Source organism: Amphibalanus amphitrite, unplaced genomic scaffold (genome assembly GCF_019059575.1).
Source record: "Amphibalanus amphitrite isolate SeventyFive unplaced genomic scaffold, NRLGWU_Aamphi_draft 000010F_arrow, whole genome shotgun sequence".
Taxonomy (NCBI): domain Eukaryota; kingdom Metazoa; phylum Arthropoda; class Thecostraca; order Balanomorpha; family Balanidae; genus Amphibalanus; species Amphibalanus amphitrite.
This window is the reverse complement of record NW_024881506.1, coordinates 2123172-2143339: the sequence shown is the minus strand read 5'-3', so window position 1 is coordinate 2143339 and position 20168 is coordinate 2123172. Positions and strand designations below refer to the sequence as shown.

The 20168-nt window shown below is 50.9% G+C and overlaps 2 protein-coding genes across 12 annotated transcripts in view; one reads left to right on the top strand and one right to left on the bottom strand.

The window, feature by feature from the left end:
• The window catches only part of LOC122381327 (arginine-hydroxylase NDUFAF5, mitochondrial-like), a 48252-nt gene extending 31465 nt beyond the window's left edge, over positions 1-16787 (bottom strand). The window contains exons 1-4 of one of the 10 annotated variants that reach the window (XM_043365404.1): positions 16731-16787; positions 16172-16467; positions 3556-3660; positions 3055-3209 (exon numbers count right to left, since the gene is read on the bottom strand). In XM_043365404.1, the coding sequence (XP_043221339.1) occupies positions 3055-3209; positions 3556-3660; positions 16172-16372 (461 nt within the window). In that variant the 5' untranslated portion in view covers positions 16373-16467; positions 16731-16787. Of the gene's footprint in view, positions 1-3054; positions 3210-3555; positions 3661-16171 lie in introns of all 10 variants that reach the window. The other 9 variants (XM_043365428.1, XM_043365386.1, XM_043365394.1 and 6 more) reach the window with 9 other exon arrangements.
• Positions 1-20168, top strand: part of LOC122381373 — a 74588-nt gene that overhangs the window by 42246 nt on the left and 12174 nt on the right. The gene's annotated exons all lie outside the window — the stretch shown is intronic.

Genomic DNA, 20168 nt, shown 5'->3' with positions numbered 1-20168 from the left:
GTTGCTGGGAGACGCGGTAGTGCACAGTTGAAGTCACCGGCTACAACCACCGGAGCAGAGGGACGCAGCGCCATGATTAGAGCGTCCAGCTTGGCAATAACACTGTCGTACTCCTCCGAGTTACCGGCTTGCCCGTCCCAGTACGGCATGTAGCAGCCAATGACGGTCAGCACCGGGCGTCCATCCATCAGCACCGTTACACCGCACAGGCGGGGGTCGTCACAGCTGCAGGATTTGAAGGTCAGTCCGGGTCGGCGGCGACATACGAGAGCAAGGCCTCCGCGTCTTCTGCCCTCACCCACGCCGGGAGGCACCTCCATTGCGAATGACTGGAACACCAGTAGTTCACTGTGTCCAGCAGAAGTGAAAATTCTTGGTGCGTAAACCTCCTCCGCTCGAGACAGCCAGCTTTCTGACAATACTAATATATCGCAGAGTGGCAGAACATATTCATCGATATATTTGAACGCTGACAGCAGACCCTCGCAGTTGTAGGCACCGATGGCGATGGTCGCGTTTTCGGGCAGTTCGCGATTAGCGACGCCGCGGCTGGGGTACCGTGCCGCCGAGCCGTGGCCAGCTGTTGTCGTCTCTGGAGTCCCAGGAGGCAGGTGCGCTGCCAACGTTTCGATGCCGCGTTCGGGCATGGCCACGCGCATAGGTCCACTCGCCGTGCTCGTGAGAGTAGCCTGTAGTGGGCGCTGCGTCCCACTGAGTGCGGTTAGCGGCGGGCTGCTCGGTGGGTTGGTGCGGACCTGGATGACTGGACTGGTGCGTCGCGGCTGTGTAGTGGCTGGCTTGGACAGGAGTGGCAGGGACTCGAAATCTCCTTCGTCGCCGTCCGTTGTTATCGGCTTTAGGACGCACGCTGAGTCCCGTCGGCCATCGCGCAGAGTTCATGACGGCATCCGATCGAGACTCGGCGGTCTCGAACATGAAGGCCGCTCCTGGAGCCGACGGGCCGTCTGCAGGCAGACGGCGGAAACTGTATACGTCTCCAGCCACCGACTGTACTAGGCCACGCACGGAGCTATCAGACGCGTCGGGGCGAAAACCCCAAACAATGAACTTTTTCTTTGCCGGCTGCTGGGTCACTCCTGGGGATAAGACCAAGTCAGAGGCCGCCCCAGCGCCCGTCACAGCGGCGAGTTCAGCTGGGCGCTGATTATCCGACCTTGGCGCGTTCAGCTGCCGGCTCGCGGTGGAGCCGTGGGTAACTGTTGGCGGAGGCGGAAGGTGTGCTGGTGGGTACTGCGCCCGTCGTGTATCTGTCGCTGGCAGAACCCCAAAATCCCGTCTGGCAAAGCGCTCGTCCCCGCCCAATTCATCGTCATTTTCAGAATCAGAGTCGCCAGCTCGCCAGTGGATTCTGTCTGCGATGGCTTTACCGAGGGCAACGAGGTCAATGGCAGCGGCGATATCCTGGGCGGCCGGCGGGCTCGCCTGGCTCACCTGGGCGTCCGGTGGGCTCACCTGGGCGGTCGGTGGGCTCACCTGGGCGGTCAGTGGGCTCGCCTGGGTCGCCTGGGCGGCCGGTGGGCTCGCCTGGGTCACCTGGGCGGCCGATGGGCTCGCCTGACTGCTCACCTGGGCGGCCGGCGGGCTCGCATGGGACATCTGGGCGGCCGGCGGGCTCGCCTGGCTCACCTGGGCGGCCGGCGGATTCGCCCGCTTTACGTGTGTATTGGTAACCAGATGGTTATATGTCTCTGACCGGTTCGATGACTGGTGGTCCAGCATATCGCGCAGTAGGTCCTCCAGCTGGTCAATCCTGGCGTCCCGATCAGCACACGCACGCTGCAGGTCGTACAGCTGCTCTTCAAGCCGCTGGACTTGGACTCGCTGGGCATCGGCGGCGGCAGCACGACGACGAAGGTCCTCAAGCTCTCTGTCCATTCGTAACTGCGAATCGATTACAGAACGCAGAGAAGCCTCCACGGTGGCTGCGTTAACCAGACCTGGCGGTGGTTCGGCGGCGGAACCCGGCGGCGGCAGCGGAGGCCGGCCACCGGGCTTCAAGACGGCAGAATCGACGCGGCGAGTGAGAAGGCGCTGCGCTGCAGAGTAACCGAGCTCCCAGCAGTCGTCGGCCAGGGCGGTGACGTTACCCGCCTGGCGGTTACGCAGCGGACGCCCAGCAGTGGCTGGGATCCCTGACGTAAGGGCGCCGTGAAGCTTACCGCGCAGAGCACGCAGATCACACTCTCCCAAGCTGGCTAGAAAACATCGCACTTCCGCAGGACTGTAGCGGCCGGAGAAGATTGTCTCGCTACGGACCAGCAACTCTATCTTCTCGGCGGAAGAGGCGTCAGCTGGAAACAGCTCCTCCAGTTGCATGTGTTGACTCGGAGCGACGGGTGGCTGCTCCCGCTCCGGGCTGCTGACCGCTGCAGCTGCCATCACCAGCTCCGAGCTGCTTACCGTTGTAGCTGCCACTTCCGGCTCCGGGCTGCTGGCCGCTGTAGCTGCCACCTCCGACAAAGTATCTGATGTGTCAGCGGTGTCGTCCATGTTAGCTTCCAGTGGCCTACAATATCTGTATCCGGCCGTGATATGCCCGACTGTAGAGTACCACGCTCAGCTTGCAGAATATTCGTATAATATATTTCAAGCGGCCAGATTGCACTTCGGTATGTTTTTTAAATCTTCAGGCTGAAGGACCGATTTATAATTGTAGTATCCCAATGTCGTGGTTGGCCACGTCACAACGTCACGTTTTTCGCTGAGAACGAAATCTGGGCTCGGAGGATCAGTTGTCCTCTGGCAGCGTGGCAAACATGACGCAAATTCAGATCAATCCATGGACTCACCCTCGACTCACCTAGATCAAAAGACCTGGCATAATACCTTTCAGAAAATATTCAATTAATAAATACCACACAAGTAAAATCGTGGGGACAGGTCAATGAATGTGAGGTATATCTTCGGGCATCATTCACCCTATCGAGATAGTACATAAATGGTTATGATATTGTCTTAAGTTCGAGTCTGAAAAGATGCTACTTCCTACATCAGGCTGCTACCTACCCACCTACCTACCTACCTACAACGTACCTCAGACTGCTGGTGACCAGATCCACGCTGGAGTCCTCCAACTGAAGCTCCTCTTCATCGAAGTTGATTTTTTGCAATGAGACGTCCTCTAGGCACTGTGCGGCAGCCAGCAGAGACGAGGACATTTCGCAGGCCACCACATTCTCCACCATGTCCTGCACAGACACAGGAAAATGATGGCGAGCACAATAATTAGACAGAGTTTGGGTAGCTGCTACGACTTCATGCTAAGAAAGACTGAGATCCGGACACGTGTTCATGCCGCGGTATGCGGTGTGATATTTTTTTGTCACATAATTTTGTTTTTCGTTTGGATTTTGTTTCCTACTTGTCTTTCTTTCAAACCTTCGGTCCGGTGACACTGTAGCATTGCCACTGCGTATAAGGTGATCATTCTTTGCCAGAGAAACGTATTTTCACAAAGAAACGTATTAATGTATTTGAGGTATCTCTAAAATCGAATGCATATCATTATTAACTAGGCATAAAGAAAGCACGCACCTTGTCAAAGTGTTTGAGTACATATCCTTTTCCGCACCCAAGATCCAACACTGTGCCGAACTGGCGCTTGATGTCGAATACCCGATCTGCAACTCTCCAGCCAACCTTAAACAAACAAAAAAGATCATTCAGCACCTCAACCAGCAGCAGCATGCATCGATAAATTGAATAGGTTAGGTCATGCATTATGGATGTTTTTATTTATTGTTCATTCACTCATAGGCGTAGGAACGTTTTCGAAAGTGGGGGGGCCAGGGTCCCAGAGGTCCAAAACCTAACCTACCCCCAAAATCCGATTTCTCCTCGGATTTCGGCCACTTTGTTTTCGCAAACATGCTCAGAGGTAAAAAAAAAATCGAGACAAAAAAAGAAAAAAAAATTGGTTGAAATTTCAGGGAGTCTCCCGTCCATAAGCTCAAACTGATGGACGCGTTCCCCTGACCTCCGCAGCCGTTGGCACCCATGCAAATTCCAGAGGCATCCAGCAACTTTTTCATTACGAGCAAGCGTGAAACGTGCAAAGCGAGTCTTTTCAATATACCTATAAAAATCAGCATGAACGGCCCAGCTAGGCTCAGCCAGGCCTATAACGTTTTTAAGAGGTTTTATATCAGCGACCACTGCAACTGGGCTGATTGACTATCACTTATCAGAGGCCGGTGTGGGATTTTTAGACGGTCTGGGCCTTCAGAGGCCAGTTTAACCCTCCACGGCCCGGTCCTATAGGTTTTCTACATACGCGCTGGCCGAAGGGGCGGGCCGGCGGGTACGACCCCCTCGCCGTTTCGCCCCAGGTGGAGCTAGCGCGTCGCGGTAAAACGAGCGTGTGCGCCGTTACGGGACGCAGAGATCGATACCCGATTTTATGGTCCTAGGTCAACCGGTGACCTCTGACACCGTTCCGTGCTTCTATCCTCAGGATACTGAAATCCTTCTCCTCCACACCGCAACCCCCTCCGGGCTGGACAGGCAACTTTATCTCATGCGGGCTGCTCCCTTGGAGCGGCACCGCTGCTCCCGAGGGAGCGCACCCCGTAGCCGGGTGCAGTGAGTGCCTTGGGGCTGGGTGGCCTGTCCTCTGGACGGGCTCAGCCCCGGCGACTCACTAGGGTGCCTGCCCAGACCAATGTCTCCCCCTATATCCTATCATCCTTCCGGCTCTGAAATGGTCTCATTGGACCGAAAGGGCCTAACCCAACAAAACAAACAAAAACCGGTGACCTCTGAGGTCAGGTCAAGTGCCTCAAGGCACGGTTCCGTTTTTGGTGAATAACTTCGCAAAAAATGGCCGCAGAGCCGCGATTTTGCCAGCATCGTGTTCGCCTCTCTCAGGCGCGTCGAATGATATACTTTTTGTTTGGGTGAGGTAAACTTAGGGTGTTGACCTCGGGTCACGGTCAGGTCGGCGTCCCCAGGTCACGAAATTTGTCGAAGGAGGTCATGTCGCATATCATTCGATTCGGCAGGTCTTCTTGAGTCCATAGGTGGCTTTCCCGACTCGCTAGCTCAATTTGATCGGTACCTAGTTATTGACGAAAAACTAATAAGACCCTTATAACTTCATAAATGACGTCGCGCAAGGTCAACATTGCAAAAGTGACGCATCGAACCTTGCAAGGAGTGCATGAAATCACGATTCGGTGTGCTTGAGATAGTTGGAGATCGATCATTCCCGGCGCCAGAAAAAGTTTTCAGTTTATCCCCATTGACTTATACCTAATGGTGAGGTCACGAAAATGACCTGACCTCATATGAACTTTAGGAAAAATCCGAGATATACATTATACAAGTTGAAAGACTCCTATTGGATACTAGGTCCTCCAAGGTTCATTTCCCTGTGAAATCTCCTCTGGCAGTGAGGGCGTTGCGAAGTTGCGACATCTGAAGACCGTGCAGAGGTTCACTTATGACCACATGGGTCAGTGACCTGATCTGACCCGAAAATGCGGTTGGTGTCAAAAGATCCCGTTTGATTCAAAGGTCAGATATGCCAAGCTTCAGCTCTCTATCGCCGGCGTGTTCGGAGCTATCGCGAAAAAAAAACTATGGAGGGGCGGCACCCCCCCCCCCCCGGCTGGCGAGGGTTAAGGCCCTCAGAGACCAGTACAGGGCCTGCAAAGGGCAGGATGAGACCTTAAGATGCCGACTTGGGCCATCAGAGGCTAATGTGGGTCCTTACAGGCCAGTATGGGCCCTCAGAGGTCAGTGTGGGACCCTAAAATGCCGGCATGGGCCGGTGTTGGACCCCAGAGGCCAGCAGAAGACCCTCAAAAACCAAGATGGGCCTCAGAGGCCAGCATCGGGTCTTCAGAATCCAGTGCAAGGCCCTCAGAGACTAATGCGTGTCCTTACAGGCCAGCATGGGCCCTTAGAGGTCAGTGTGGGGCCGTAACAGACCGGCATGGGAGGGACTTGGAACCTAGAGACCAGCGGAGGGCCCTCATAGGCCAAGGTGGGCCCTCAGAGGCCGATGCGGACCGTTGGAGACCGGCATCGGATCTCCGGAATCCAGTGCGGGGCCCTTAGAGGTCAATGTGGGACCCTAAAATACCGGCATGGGCCAGTGTTGGAACCCAGAGACCAGCAGAAGGCCCTCAAAAACCAAGATGGGCCTCAGAGGCCGGCATCAGGTCTTCAGAATCCCGTGCAAGGCCTCATAGGCTAATGTGGGTCCTTACAGGTCAGCATGGGCCCTTAGAGGTCAGTGTGGGGCCCTAAAAGACCGGCATGGGCCGGCGTTGGACCCCTCAGGCCAAGGTGGACCCTCAGAGGCCGATGCGGACCCTTAGAGGCCGGCATCGGGTCTTCAGAATTCAGTGCGGGGCCCTCAAAGGCACCTAAAGGCACCCCAGAGACAGAAATGAGGCCACCAGAGGCCGGTGTGAGGCCCTCAGACGCCGGCTGGGCCCTTGAGGCCGGTTTAGGGGCCCTCAAATGAGGTCAATGTGGGTTCTCAGCGGTCAATGTGGGCGTTTGACCGCCACTGAAGGGCCCTCCGAGATCAGTGTAGGACCCTCAAAGACTGGTTTGGGAGCTGTTAATAGCTAGCGTGGGATTCTTGAGTCTCGTGACAATCGAATAAGGGCCAGAGCCCCATACGCCCATGGGGGCCCATTGGTTGTTTGGGGGGGGGGCCAAATGATATGATGGCCCCCTGATTAGCCTTTGGAGGGGGGAAGGGCATGGCCCTGATCCCCCTCTGCGACCGTCACTGCACTGAAAGTGGAAGGGGGAGGGGCAGAAACAGACATTGCTGGCCCCCAGCCTGTTTGAAACGAGGCTGAGGCACGGTCACCCTGGCCCCCAGCTAGTACGTCTTTGACGAACTATGCCGACCCCAAGCAGATAAGGTCAAGCGTTGGTCGTTTGTATACGCATTCTCCTGCACCGTGCTAGTATTGTCTTAGTATTGCTTATACCTTTTTAGTGCTCGCTGTCCCGCGCCTCGTATTCAACAAAATGCTGTCACCAGGACTCACAGTCTTGTCTCTGATATGGTTTCCTTCATTGAGTGAAGGAAATTGCGGTCAATAACGCTGTAGAAACAAAAAGGAATCCTCATTAAAGGGCAAGCTGAATAGTTGTCAAGTTACCGGGTGGTAGGTTAGGTACAGACAGACACTTAAGTCAGCAAAAAGTGGGGGGGGGCCAGTTAACATTGCTGGCCCCCCCACCTCCGAAAGTGGGGGGGCCATGGCCCCCCGGCCCCCCCTGTTCCTACGCCTATGCATTCACTTCAAAATGGGAACAGAAATTTTCTTCTGGTCTTACAAGAACCATTCACATGCAGCCTAGTTACTGAAATGACAAGGAACAGGCCAGCGAAGACCCTTTCGGTCCGGACTGGTCCAAGTTCTGGACTGGTCCTGCGGGCCCAGCTAGATAGGTAGTGGAATGTTAATTCGGCAACGTGGCATGGGACCCGTTCAATCGTGCCGATCCCTTTTGATTGAACGAGTGCAAAGGAGAGCATCGCGCCTGGTAACTTCAATCAGACACCTTCGCTACGAAGAGCGCCTACGGGAACTGAAGCTGCCTTCACTGTTCTATAGTCGGCGGCGAGACGACATGATACAAATGTACTAGCTGTTTCATGGAATTGTCGACTTAGCTCCAGAAGATTGATTTACTGCTGCCACGGACGTTCATACTCGAGGTTACTTGCATAAAGTCCAGAAGCCCAGGGCCAACACCAGACCAAGGAGAAAATGGTTCAGTGTTAGGGTCGCCAGCAATTGGAACGACTCGCCTCACGGTCGCGGCGGACGCTGCTACCATTTAGCAGTTCAAATCAAAACTGGATGCCCACTGGGCACACATCAGGTACATGAATGATACCTGACAAAAGTTAGAAATGTCAAATATTGCTAAGAGCTCAATGAGAACGGTTCCCTAAAGGTCAAGTGGTCTCAAATTCTGATCAAATTAAGGTAAGATTAGATAAGCCGGTAAATGTCAGCTCTTATTGCAGGGGGAATAATATGTGCCATATTTTGTCTTAAAATTAAATGGAAGTTTTTACCTTACCTTACCTTACCAATACGGGAATTTTGATGGCCACTATGGCCTGTAGGGTCCCGCTCGCATCGAGCTCCTGAACTGAGGACTCTCGTGGATACTAATCTGGGATGAAGTATTTGATTCGGTTCCAGTGATCGTCCAATCTGGCCTTGAACTGGTTGAGAGTGGATGCCAGGATCACAGAAGGAGGAAGCGCATTCCAGTCGTTCACAGCTCTTGTTGAAAGTGCGTGTCTTCTGACTCTTGATTGGGCCTGGGGCTTCCTCAACTTCTTGTTGTGACCTCTTGTACCAACTCCAGGGGCAGGTGTGAAGAATTTCTCAGGTTGGACATCTAAACCTCCACTGAAGATCTGGTACATGGCGATCATGTCACCCAGGTTCTCCTTCGGTAGTAGAGGGATGGCAGGCTCAGGCATTTGAGGCGCTCCTGGTATGGTAGGTGCTTGATGTCCTGAACAAGCTTTGTGGCTCTCCTCTGCACTCGCTCGATCAACTTTTGGTCGGCTCGGTTGAAGGGTCCCCATATCAGGTTGCCATACTCTAAGTGGGGTCTTACAAGTGTCTTGTACAGCAAGGGTAGGGTAACCCTGTCGATACAAAGAAAGGATCGCTTGATGAGAGCAAGTAACTGGTTTCCTTTTGAGGATGCTGCAGCGGCTTGCATGCGGAACTTCAGCTCATCATCAAGGAAGATTCCAAGATCTTTCTCTGCACGAGTATGCTCTAGTTCGGCTCCACCCATCTTGTAGGTATGGCAGGGGTTTCTCGGTCCCACATGAAGTGACCTGCGTTTAGCATCGTTAAATGGGAGCTGCCACCTGTCAGACCATGTGATGACCGCCTGAAGATCCCTCTGGAGTTCCTCTGACCCACTGCTGTGAGACACACTACGGTATATCTTTGTGTCGTCAGCAAAAATCTTGATTGCGCTGTCGACAACTCTGGGCAGGTCATTAATATATAATATAAACAGGGTAGGGCCGAGAACAGAGCCCTGAGGCACGCCGCTAGTGACTGGTGCCCATGGAGAGGAGCAGCCTCTCACCACAACCTGTTGCTGGCGATCTTGAAGGAATGAGGCGATCCATCTCTTGAGAGTTCCCGCGATGCCATAGCTCTCCAGCTTGCTCAGTAAACGCTGGTGGGGCACCGAATCAAATGCTTTTTTAAAATCAAGGTATATGGCATCGACCGGTTCTCCATTCTCTAAGCACAGAGACCAATCCTCGATCACTTCCAGGAGCTGAGAGGTGCATGAGCGCCTAGGCCTAAATCCATGCTGGTCGCTGTGCAGAAGTTGGTTGGCGGTGAGGTGAGTCATGATATGGTCTCTGATGAGTGACTCTAGTATCTTGCATGGTATGGCAGTCAGACTCACAGGACGGTAGTTGCCTGGTTCCTGCCTGCTACCCTTCTTGAAAATTGGGACAACAGTGCTAAGCTTCCAATCATCTGGTAATGACCCAGTGTCAATGGATTTCTGAAACAGAATAGTGAGGGGCCGAGCCAACTGTCCAGCTGCCTCCTTCAATATTCTCGGGTGGATTCCATCCGGGCCGGGAGAACTGGAGGTTTTCAAACCTTGCAGTAGTCTTTCAACCATGGTCTCGGTGATATTGAGATCCACAGCCTCAGCAGGTGAGCCCCCGGGAGACAAGACTGGGACAGCGGCTAGATCTTCGTCTATGAATACTGAAGAGAAGAAGTTATTTAAAACTGTAGCCTTCATCGTGTCATCGGTGCACAGGTGACCATTTTCATCCTTCAGGTCCTCTATGCCAGGCTTGGTTTTCAGCCTCGAGTTTGCGTACTTCCAAAACACTTTTGGATAGGATTTCAGCTCAGAAGAGATTCTTTGTTCAAATTCAGCTCGAAGTTTCCTTGTGAGGCTGCGAAGCATGTTGCGACAGTGGCAGTATTGGGCATAATCGAAGGGATCTCCTGATTGTGCATAGGCTCGCCACAGAGAAGCCTTCTTCCTTTTGAGCTTCATTGCCCTGCCATTAATGTACAAGTTCTTGCGTGACCTGGGCCTTGCTGGTGGAATTGATTGTTTGATTGCATCTTGCAGGGATTCCTTGAAGAAGCTGTAGGCCTGGTGCACGTTGCTATCATGCATCCTCGACCAATCAACTTCCCCAACCAGGTCCCTCAAAAGGTTGTAGTTGCCCTTGTTGTAGTTTGGCACAGCATCAGGCGTCCGTCGTTCCGTGTAGCATGCTAATTCAAACCTCAGAGAAATGTGATCACTGTGACCCAAGCCTGGCATGTCAGGGCCTCGGCTAAGGAATTTTGACTGGTGGGCCACTTGGGCAGCGACATGGACTGACCTTCGTAGCCATAGCCCCCCCCCCCAATTTTCGATTTCTCCCCAGATTTCGGCCACTTTATTCTGCAAAAAAAACGTCAGGATGGCATTCAAAAAAATGTTTAAAAAATGGGGCTCGACCCCCCCCCCTCCGACTCTTCAGAGAGAGAGGAGAGAGTAGGGACCCACAACCCTCTCAGTGGTGATACTCCCGCGGTGCACATAAAATCGCACAAGCACGGAATATATAGTCTACGACATATCGTAGTACATATCGACATATCGACATGTCGTAGACTATATATTCCGTGGCACAAGTATGCACACAATATTGACGCAGATTATAAAACTTTGGACGATAACTTACGGCCGTGAGTGGATCGCTCGCCGACTAGTCGGAGATTCGGAAGCGGTCGGACGGGATCGGGCGTTGTTGGGTGGATCGGGAGGAATTGTGAACAGCACGAGTGCAACTTTATTACGGAGCGAGCGAAGCGAGCGGAGTCTTTCCTTAGATTAACGGAAATTTCTGAGTATCAGCGGCCGGCCGGCCGTGCGGACGCTTTTGCGAGGCTTATATCTCAGCAACCACTTGACCGATTTACACGCGGTAATTTTTGTACGGTAGCTTCATTCCTTCTACCAAGTATTGGACTATTCCCGATGCATGTGGGTGAACCCTTATGCACGTGCCACGTGCAAAACGAAGAGGTGTCCGTTATGTAATTGTTGCAATATCTCGGTAACTACTTTGCCGATTGTGCTGAAAGTTGGCATATAGGTAGGCACCCACTAGGTACTGCATATCCATGTGCCAGAGTTGGGGTGCTGCTGCACGTGCGCACGTGCAGGGGTCGTTTCCAGATCTCGAGAACGGCTGGACCAATGGCGCTCAAATTTGGTACACGGTTAGGGACCAGTTAGCAGGGTGCCGTGCACAAGTCAGTTGGGACCCATTTTGCACGTGCGCACGTGCAGGGTGCCGCTTCCAGATCTCGAGAACGGCTGGGCCGATTGTGCTCAAATTTGGCATATTGCTAGAGACCGGTTAGTAGGGTGCCGTGCTCAATTCAGTTAGAGGTACCCCCTCGAAATTTTGCACGTGCAAGGCCCACCCTCACGCTCGCTCCGTTAGTCGCCCCAAAAGGCGTTATACTGGTATATAAAGTGCAATATAAGTAGCAGCAGTATATAAGTATGGTATATAAGTAGTATATAAGTAGCAGCAACCCCAACATCTCCCAATGTCCCCTTCGTGGCCGAGTGAATAAAAGCGCCGGAATTCGACGCTTAGCCGGTAGTGAGAGCCCGGTTCAAGCCCCGGTGCGGGCGGCCACATTTAGCTCCTACGTGTAATGGCGTGCGTGTCTGTGGCAGGGGCCGCACAGAGGCCAGGTAACGTGAGTGAGCGGAGGGGGCCGTGTCCAGTCGTGAGGGCACGTTAAACGTTCGGACTAAATTCTGCAATACAACTGGAATTGCGCGATCGGGTGGTGGGGTCAGGGTCAGCACAACAAGCTATGGTTAGTGCAGGCTCTGATTCCTCAAATCCACCCATTCAACCATTCGGACTAAATTTATAAAAAAAATCTCTGAAAATGATCATTAAGGGCCTATTGGTGTCGCATGGAAAATAATTGACTCAAAAGCCCAAGCGCACTGCGCAACCCTGATATTTTCTTTAAAAAAAAAACTAAGTTATGTACACGTTTACTTCTGGTGAACAGTGTCCCAAACTTCAGATTTCTCTTCGGTGTCTGAGTGGAAAATTCGAGCCACCCAAAATGTGAGAGTGGAAAATTATCCATTCTTATTCTTGAGTGTCATCTTCAGCCCAAATGAGAAATTTTTGGAACGCTGACTGTGAACGGTTCAAAATTCGTCCAACTGGTCAGATGTGTGACTGCAAGCATCATACCGGTCGTGAAGACGCATAATATCGCTCGCAGACTTCAACCGGCTGGAAGTCGCCGACACTACCTCTAGTTTGACTCTGGCTTATATCGTGTCTGTCGGCGAGCCGTCTGAGATCGCTCGCAGGCTTATCCCCGACCGTCTGAACTGGTCTGTTCTTTATTCGTAGTTTTTCTTGTAACCGACTGGTCTGCGGCGGATGCTTATGTGACTGCAACCACTCGATCGATCGGAAAGCTTGCAAGAACTCTCGCAGACCTCGATCGGCTGGAAGCCGCCGACACTATCTGTAATTGACAGAGGCAGACGTCTTTCGCGATTATTGCATAAAATTTAAAGCCTCGGTCACACTTCACCGGATGGGACCAACGGACGAGAAACGGACGAGAACTGTCAGCGTCCGGTGATGTCCGTTTGTTTCCGTTGGACGTCCGTTTGTCATCCGTTAATATCCGTTCCGGTGGTGTCCGGTTGAGCACACCGGACACCACCGGACATGGAATGGATATGAACGGATGAGAAACGGACGTCCAACGGAAACGAACGGACATCCCCCGGACATCACCGGACGCCGTCCGTTTCTCGTCCATTGGTCCAATCCGGTGGAGTGTGACCGAGGCTTAGTCCACGTAGTCCACTATATTTCACTTTTTACCCCAAGAGGATATTGCAAACAATAGGTTGAAGTTTTTTTTCACAAGAATATCTTTCACCGATGGGTACTTTACAGCCTGAAAATGTACGATAAGATCTGCTAATTCAATTTGAAATGTGAAAAATGTGAAAACTTAGATTTTTCGGAAAATTACTGGTGGGCCAAATCTTTGAGGCTGGTGGGCCATTTCGGGTCACTGGTGGGCCATTTGGCCCACCAGTTAACATGTTAGACGAGGCCCTGTGGCATGTAAGTTAAGTTTCTCATCATGCCTTCTTCATTGGTGAGAAGCAAATCAAGGGTGCTTGGGGGCTGCCCTGGTCTAAATCTGGTGGGTCTTGCCACATGCTGGGTGAGGAAACAGTCCTGAACACACTTGATCAAGTAGTGAGAGTAGTGGCCTTCTGGTTCTGGAGAAAAAACATTGGCCCAGTCAATTTGGGGAACGTTGAAGTCGCCTCCAATCAGCATGTGTGACGGTTTTGAGTGTGATGCTTTCTTCAATACTTCTGTAAGCTCCAGCATGCTTTGATGTCTGTTGGTTGAGGGGCTTATATATATGCAGCCTATCAGGAGTTTGTCGCTGTTCAGTAAGTCAACATTGACCCACAGATGCTCAATGGTTGCTATGGTGCCAAATGATGTTTCTGCACAGCGTAGAGTCTCTTTCACATAGATGCAGAGCCCACGATACCCACTGCAACCCAGCCTTGGTTGGGTAATTTCAAAGTTAGTGTACAAGTTGTACCCGGCAATAGCGAGAAGTGCAGGTGAAAGGGGGAGCATTTGTGCTTTGGGGATTACCTCGGTTATCATGATGATGTCGGGCTCTGTACCTGCTATTTGCATGCACAAGTCATCACGCTTGTTCACTAGTTGATCTGCGTTTGTATAATAAACAGACAGCTCTCTTCTGTTAACAATCTTACCATGGCTTGTTCTCTGATAGCGTCAATCTTGAGAGCATGGGTTGCGATCACTGTTTTCGGAGGCCTCCACTGCACCTCCAGTTTGGGTCGGTTCTTGACTCACTGTGACGGGGGTTCCCTGCGCAGCAGATGATCTGGTTACCTCAACCGAGGGTGGCACCTTGCCTACCGTCTCCCCCTTTGAGGCCTTGCTTCTGCTGTTGCCAGCCTCTTTCCTCTGTCCAGAGGTTGTAGTGGAACCCTCATCTGGCACAGTCACTATCCTTCCCCTCTTGATCACAATGTTTGTCTCACCAGTTTGCCGTCGAGCAGTGAGTTCTTCCCTCAATCGCTTTCCTTCCTCCCGTTCCTTTTTGGATAAATCAGGTGTGACGTAGATCCTCTTCCAAGTAGTTAAATGCCGGAGTTGAGGTGCCATTTTCAGCAGTTCAGCCTTTGTTTCAACACTGTCCAGGGTGACAATCAGCAGTCTAGGTCTGTCTTCCAGCTTCTTCCCGACTCTGAATGATCTAGTAGGATGAACACTGAGGTTCATGCCTGCTTTGATGACATCTCTGAACAACTCCTGGTCTCTTACAGATCTTTCAGCCAGTGTTGCACAGTCGTCCTCAGGTAGGTTGTGGACCACCACATTTAGTTTCCGCTTCTCCCTGTCCATATAGCTGTCAAAGACACTGGACATCGCTCTGGTGGCCTCTGATGCGTCTTTGGCTCCAACCGTTGCTGGAAGAGTCTCAATCTTGGCACTTACTTCCTTGACCACCTTGTCGCAGGTGCCTCGGACCATATCTGCATATGTTGCTTTTTGGTTGTGCTGGTCCTTACATATTCTTTCTAGTAGTTTGGCACTGTCGGACACCACCTTTTCTTGCTCTTTCATTGACTGGGCAATGATCTTCATGTGGTCCCTGACCATGTCGCCTATGTTTTGGACCTTACCTTCAAGTGCCATAAGATCCATTCCGTCCTTCGGGGTTGCAGGACTGATCTCAACATCGTTGAGGATTTTTTTACACGTCTCACAGAGCCATGCCAGACATTTGTACTTGATCAATGCATCGTGAGCAAGCTTCGGTATGGCCTGGCATTTAATGTGAAACCACTGCTGACATCGGTCACACTGAACAGCCTTGTCTCCATTTACAACCTGGACTCCGCAGCTTGGGTTATTCGGGCCACCTCGGCAAATGGCTCCCTCACTGTTTGTATCGCTCGTGTCGCTGGATGATCGAGAGATTGAGATGTTAGCCTCACCAAATGGCTTAAATGCGCTCGTGTCCAGCTTACCTACTGCTTTGGCTCCAGCTGGTGCATGGGGAGTAGAAGCTGGTGGGTTTTTCTCACCTGATTCACCTCCCAGTCGACCTTCACTTCTATCTATCTGAGCACCACTTGCACCATCACCCGAATCATTTATAATTCCAGAACGTTCAGTACCATCCCCACTCTCCACATGGTCGCGACGCTCTGAATGCGGCGGTACTGACGCACCAGATGACTGTAGTGCTGAGCGTGTTCTTGTTTGCCTTATTTTCACCGGTGGAGTGCGTGTCATTGACATATCTTCATATGCTTTCTTCGTGAGAATTTCTTAACTTGCTGCTACCAACCAGTTTTACTTTAGGATAATATATCGGAAAACTTAAGCACTCGGTAGAGGAGTGGAGGATCAGCTGATGGATAACAGCGCAGGTACGGTAGATAACGTTCTCGGGAGCTCGATGGCACGTCCGACCACTACGAGAGTCCGAAACCCAACAGTCATTGTATTTTTGATCATTTTTGATCGAAACCCAAGTTTTTGATCATTGTATTTTCCCCAAGTTGCTCATCGTCCTCCCTTCAAACCACTAAAGTGCATGTTATTGTATCACCAAATGTACACAGTAATGACAAGGGCACACTTGTCAGGCTGAATTTATGGGTACTTTGAATAGGTTGAAGTTTGTGCCAAGCTGGGGTGCCTGAGATTTTCCAATCCTATGCCAGCTTGGCTTGGGAGCCACAATGGATGGTGGGGTTCAAGGTCACCCCTAGGAACGTGGAAGATATGCTGAGCCCAGGCACCCCTAGCTGCAGCTCAGCACAAACCTCAACCTACGGTGCCAGCCAACCATAGGTTGGTTGGCTCAAAGCAACCTATGGTGCCAGGTGCAAAACTACAACCAAGAAAGAATGCAACAGCTGATAACTGCACTTGTATCTAGTTAGACTGGTGGCACACAATTAGTATATCAATACAAAGGCAGGTTCTTGACAGCTGAAAAGAACATTGCTGAATGCTTACCTCTTCCTTGACATAGTCGTAAAGTGATGAATCCAGTCTCTGTCCGGCAGTGTTTCTGTGATGCTCTTTTGCCTTCCTATCGAATATAATAGCAGGGAAACATGCTCTTGTGCTTGTTGAAATTGTTCGCCAACATTCAGTATTTTGGAACTGGTTAGCAATAAACCTCGCAGCGCATGACATCCCTGGTTTCATTATCATCTTGTACTTGAATTTGACAAACGTTGCAGCCAAGAGTATTACTTTACTTATACAACACAGCGTTCTGGTTCACACTTTTCTTCATTTTTCACAAACTGAAACCACCGACACAATCCAACTGTTATTGGTTTTGGCTTCAATATGGCTCATATTGAACAGTTGAGGAATTTTTGGTGGGCACAGTCTACGAAAACAAAAGCAAATCCACGTGGTTGGGCAAGCAGGGCGATAAATACCAGATAAATACCGTGGTAAGGTGTATTTATCATTATTGAAAAATACACCTTACTACCTTACTGGTGATATTATGTTATCGCCTTGGAGGCACATGTTCCCCGTTCCACGATACGTCGCTAACCATAACCCAACGCAGCCGGGATATTAACACGTTTCTATGGAAATCAATGTAACGGAAGTTGGCACAGATTCAGCACAGATTCAGCACAGCACAGATTCGGTAGGGGGAAAAAAGGCCCCGGTAGAGGGAAACCTTTATGACCCGTTTTCCCCTAGAAATGACGTCACAAAGAGGTAAAAATGGGTATCAATCGAAAGCTCTCGTTTACCCAGACACAGTCCTGCAGGAAAATTCCACTTTTTCCCCATAGGAAAGTTTTTACGGAAAAATCAAAATTTCGGGTCAATGGGGGGTCCCCCCCGATTTCGTTCAAAATCGGCACACAGGTGCCCCACCACCAGCCGAGAAACTTTCCCCAAAACGGTCCCCGTTGCATTGACGTTTAAGGCCCTTAAAGCCCCGTAAACTCGTAAAAAATCCGTAAATTCGCCCTTGTACGGCCAAAAACGGGGCGCTAGGGTAAAAATGGGTATCAATCGAAAGCTCTCGTTTACCCAGACACAGTCCTGCAGGAAAATTCCACTTTTTCCCCATAGGAAAGTTTTTACGGGAAAATCAAAATTTTGGGTCAATGGGGGGTCCCCCCGATTTCGTTCAAAATCGGCACACAGGTGCCCCACCACCAGCCGAGAAACTTTCCCCAAAACGGTCCCCGTTGCATTGACGTTTAAGGCCCGTAAAGCCCCCTAGACTCGTAAAATATCCGTAAATTCGCCCTTGTACGGCCAAAAACGGGGCGCTAGGGTAAAAATGGGTATCAATCGAAAGCTCTCGTTTACCCAGATACAGTCCTGCAGGAAAATTCCACTTTTTCCCCATAGGAAAGTTTTTACGGAAAAATCAAAATTTTGGGTCAATGGGGGGTCCCCCCCGATTTCGTTCAAAATCGGCACACAGGTGCCCCACCACCAGCCGAGAAACTTTCCCCAAAACGGTCCCCGTTGCATTGACGTTTAAGGCCCTTAAAGCCCCGTAAACTCGTAAAAAATCCGTAAATTCGCCCTTGTACGGCCAAAAACGGGGCGCTAGGGTAAAAATGGGTATCAATCGAAAGGTCTCGTTTACCCAGACACAGTCCTGCAGGAAAATTCCACTTTTTCCCCATAGGAAAGTTTTTACGGGAAAATCAAAATTTTGGGTCAATAAGGGGTCCCCCCCGATTTCGTTCAAAATTGGCACACAGGTGCCCCACCACCAGCCGAGAAACTTTCCCCAAAACGGTCCCCGTTGCATTGACGTTTAAGGCCCGTAAAGCCCCCTAGACTCGTAAAATATCCGTAAATTCGCCCTTGTACGGCCAAAAACGGGGCGCTAGGGTAAAAATGGGTATCAATCGAAAGCTCTCGTTTACCCAGATACAGTCCTGCAGGAAAATTCCACTTTTTCCCCATAGGAAAGTTTTTACGGAAAAATCAAAATTTTGGGTCAATGGGGGGTCCCCCCCGATTTCGTTCAAAATCGGCACACAGGTGCCCCACCACCAGCCGAGAAACTTTCCCCAAAACGGTCCCCGTTGCATTGACGTTTAAGGCCCTTGAAGCCCCGTAAACTCGTAAAAAATCCGTAAATTCGCCCTTGTACGGCCAAAAACGGGGCGCTAGGGTAAAAATGGGTATCAATCGAAAGCTCTCGTTTACCCAGACACAGTCCTGCAGGAAAATTCCACTTTTTCCCCATAGGAAAGTTTTTACGGAAAAATCAAAATTTCGGGTCAATGGGGGGTCCCCCCCGATTTCGTTCAAAATCGGCACACAGGTGCCCCACCACCAGCCGAGAAACTTTCCCCAAAACGGTCCCCGTTGCATTGACGTTTAAGGCCCTTAAAGCCCCGTAAACTCGTAAAAAATCCGTAAATTCGCCCTTGTACGGCCAAAAACGGGGCGCTAGGGTAAAAATGGGTATCAATCGAAAGCTCTCGTTTACCCAGACACAGTCCTGCAGGAAAATTCCACTTTTTCCCCATAGGAAAGTTTTTACGGGAAAATCAAAATTTTGGGTCAATGGGGGGTCCCCCCCGATTTCGTTCAAAATCGGCACACAGGTGCCCCACCACCAGCCGAGAAACTTTCCCCAAAACGGTCCCCGTTGCATTGACGTTTAAGGCCCGTAAAGCCCCCTAGACTCGTAAAATATCCGTAAATTCGCCCTTGTACGGCCAAAAACGGGGCGCTAGGGTAAAAATGGGTATCAATCGAAAGCTCTCGTTTACCCAGATACAGTCCTGCAGGAAAATTCCACTTTTCCCCCATAGGAAAGTTTTTACGGAAAAATCAAAATTTTGGGTCAATGGGGGGTCCCCCCCGATTTCGTTCAAAATCGGCACACAGGTGCCCCACCACCAGCCAAGAAACTTTCCCCAAAACGGTCCCCGTTGCATTGACGTTTAAGGCCCGTAAAGCCCCCTAGACTCGTAAAATATCCGTAAAATCACCTTTGTACGGACAAAAAAGTGGTGCTATGGTATAAATGGGTATCAATCGAAAGCTCTCGTTTACCCAGATACAGTCCTGCAGGAAAATTCCACTTTTTCCCCATAGGAAAGTTGACCCAAAATTTTGATTTTCCCGTAAAAACTTTCCTATGGGGAAAAAGTGGAATTTTCCTGCAGGACTGTGTCTGGGTAAACGAGAGCTTTCGATTGATACCCTTTTTTACCCTAGCGCCCCGTTTTTGGCCGTACAAGGGCGAATTTACGGATTTTTTACGAGTTTACGGGGCTTTAAGGGCCTTAAACGTCAATGCAACGGGGACCGTTTTGGGGAAAGTTTCTCGGCTGGTGGTGGGGCACCTGTGTGCCGATTTTGAACGAAATCGGGGGGGACCCCCCATTGACCCAAAATTTTGATTTTCCCGTAAAAACTTTCCTATGGGAAAAAAGTGGAATTTTCCTGCAGGACTGTGTCTGGGTAAACGAGAGCTTTCGATTGATACCCATTTTTACCATAGCACCACTTTTTTGTCCGTACAAAGGCGATTTTACGGATATTTTACGAGTCTAGGGGGCTTTACGGGCCTTAAACGTCAATGCAACGGGGACCGTTTTGGGGAAAGTTTCTCGGCTGGTGGTGGGGCACCTGTGTGCCGATTTTGAACGAAATCGGGGGGGGACCCCCATTGACCCGAAATTTTGATTTTCCCGTAAAAACTTTCCTATGGGGAAAAAGTGGAATTTTCCTGCAGGACTGTGTCTGGGTAAACGAGAGCTTTCGATTGATACCCTTTTTTACCCTAGCGCCCCGTTTTTGGCCGTACAAGGACGAATTTACGGATTTTTTACGAGTTTACGGGGCTTTAAGGGCCTTAAACGTCAATGCAACGGGGACCGTTTTGGGGAAAGTTTCTCGGCTGGTGGTGGGGCACCTGTGTGCCGATTTTGAACGAAATCGGGGGGGACCCCCCATTGACCCAAAATTTTGATTTTCCCGTAAAAACTTTCCT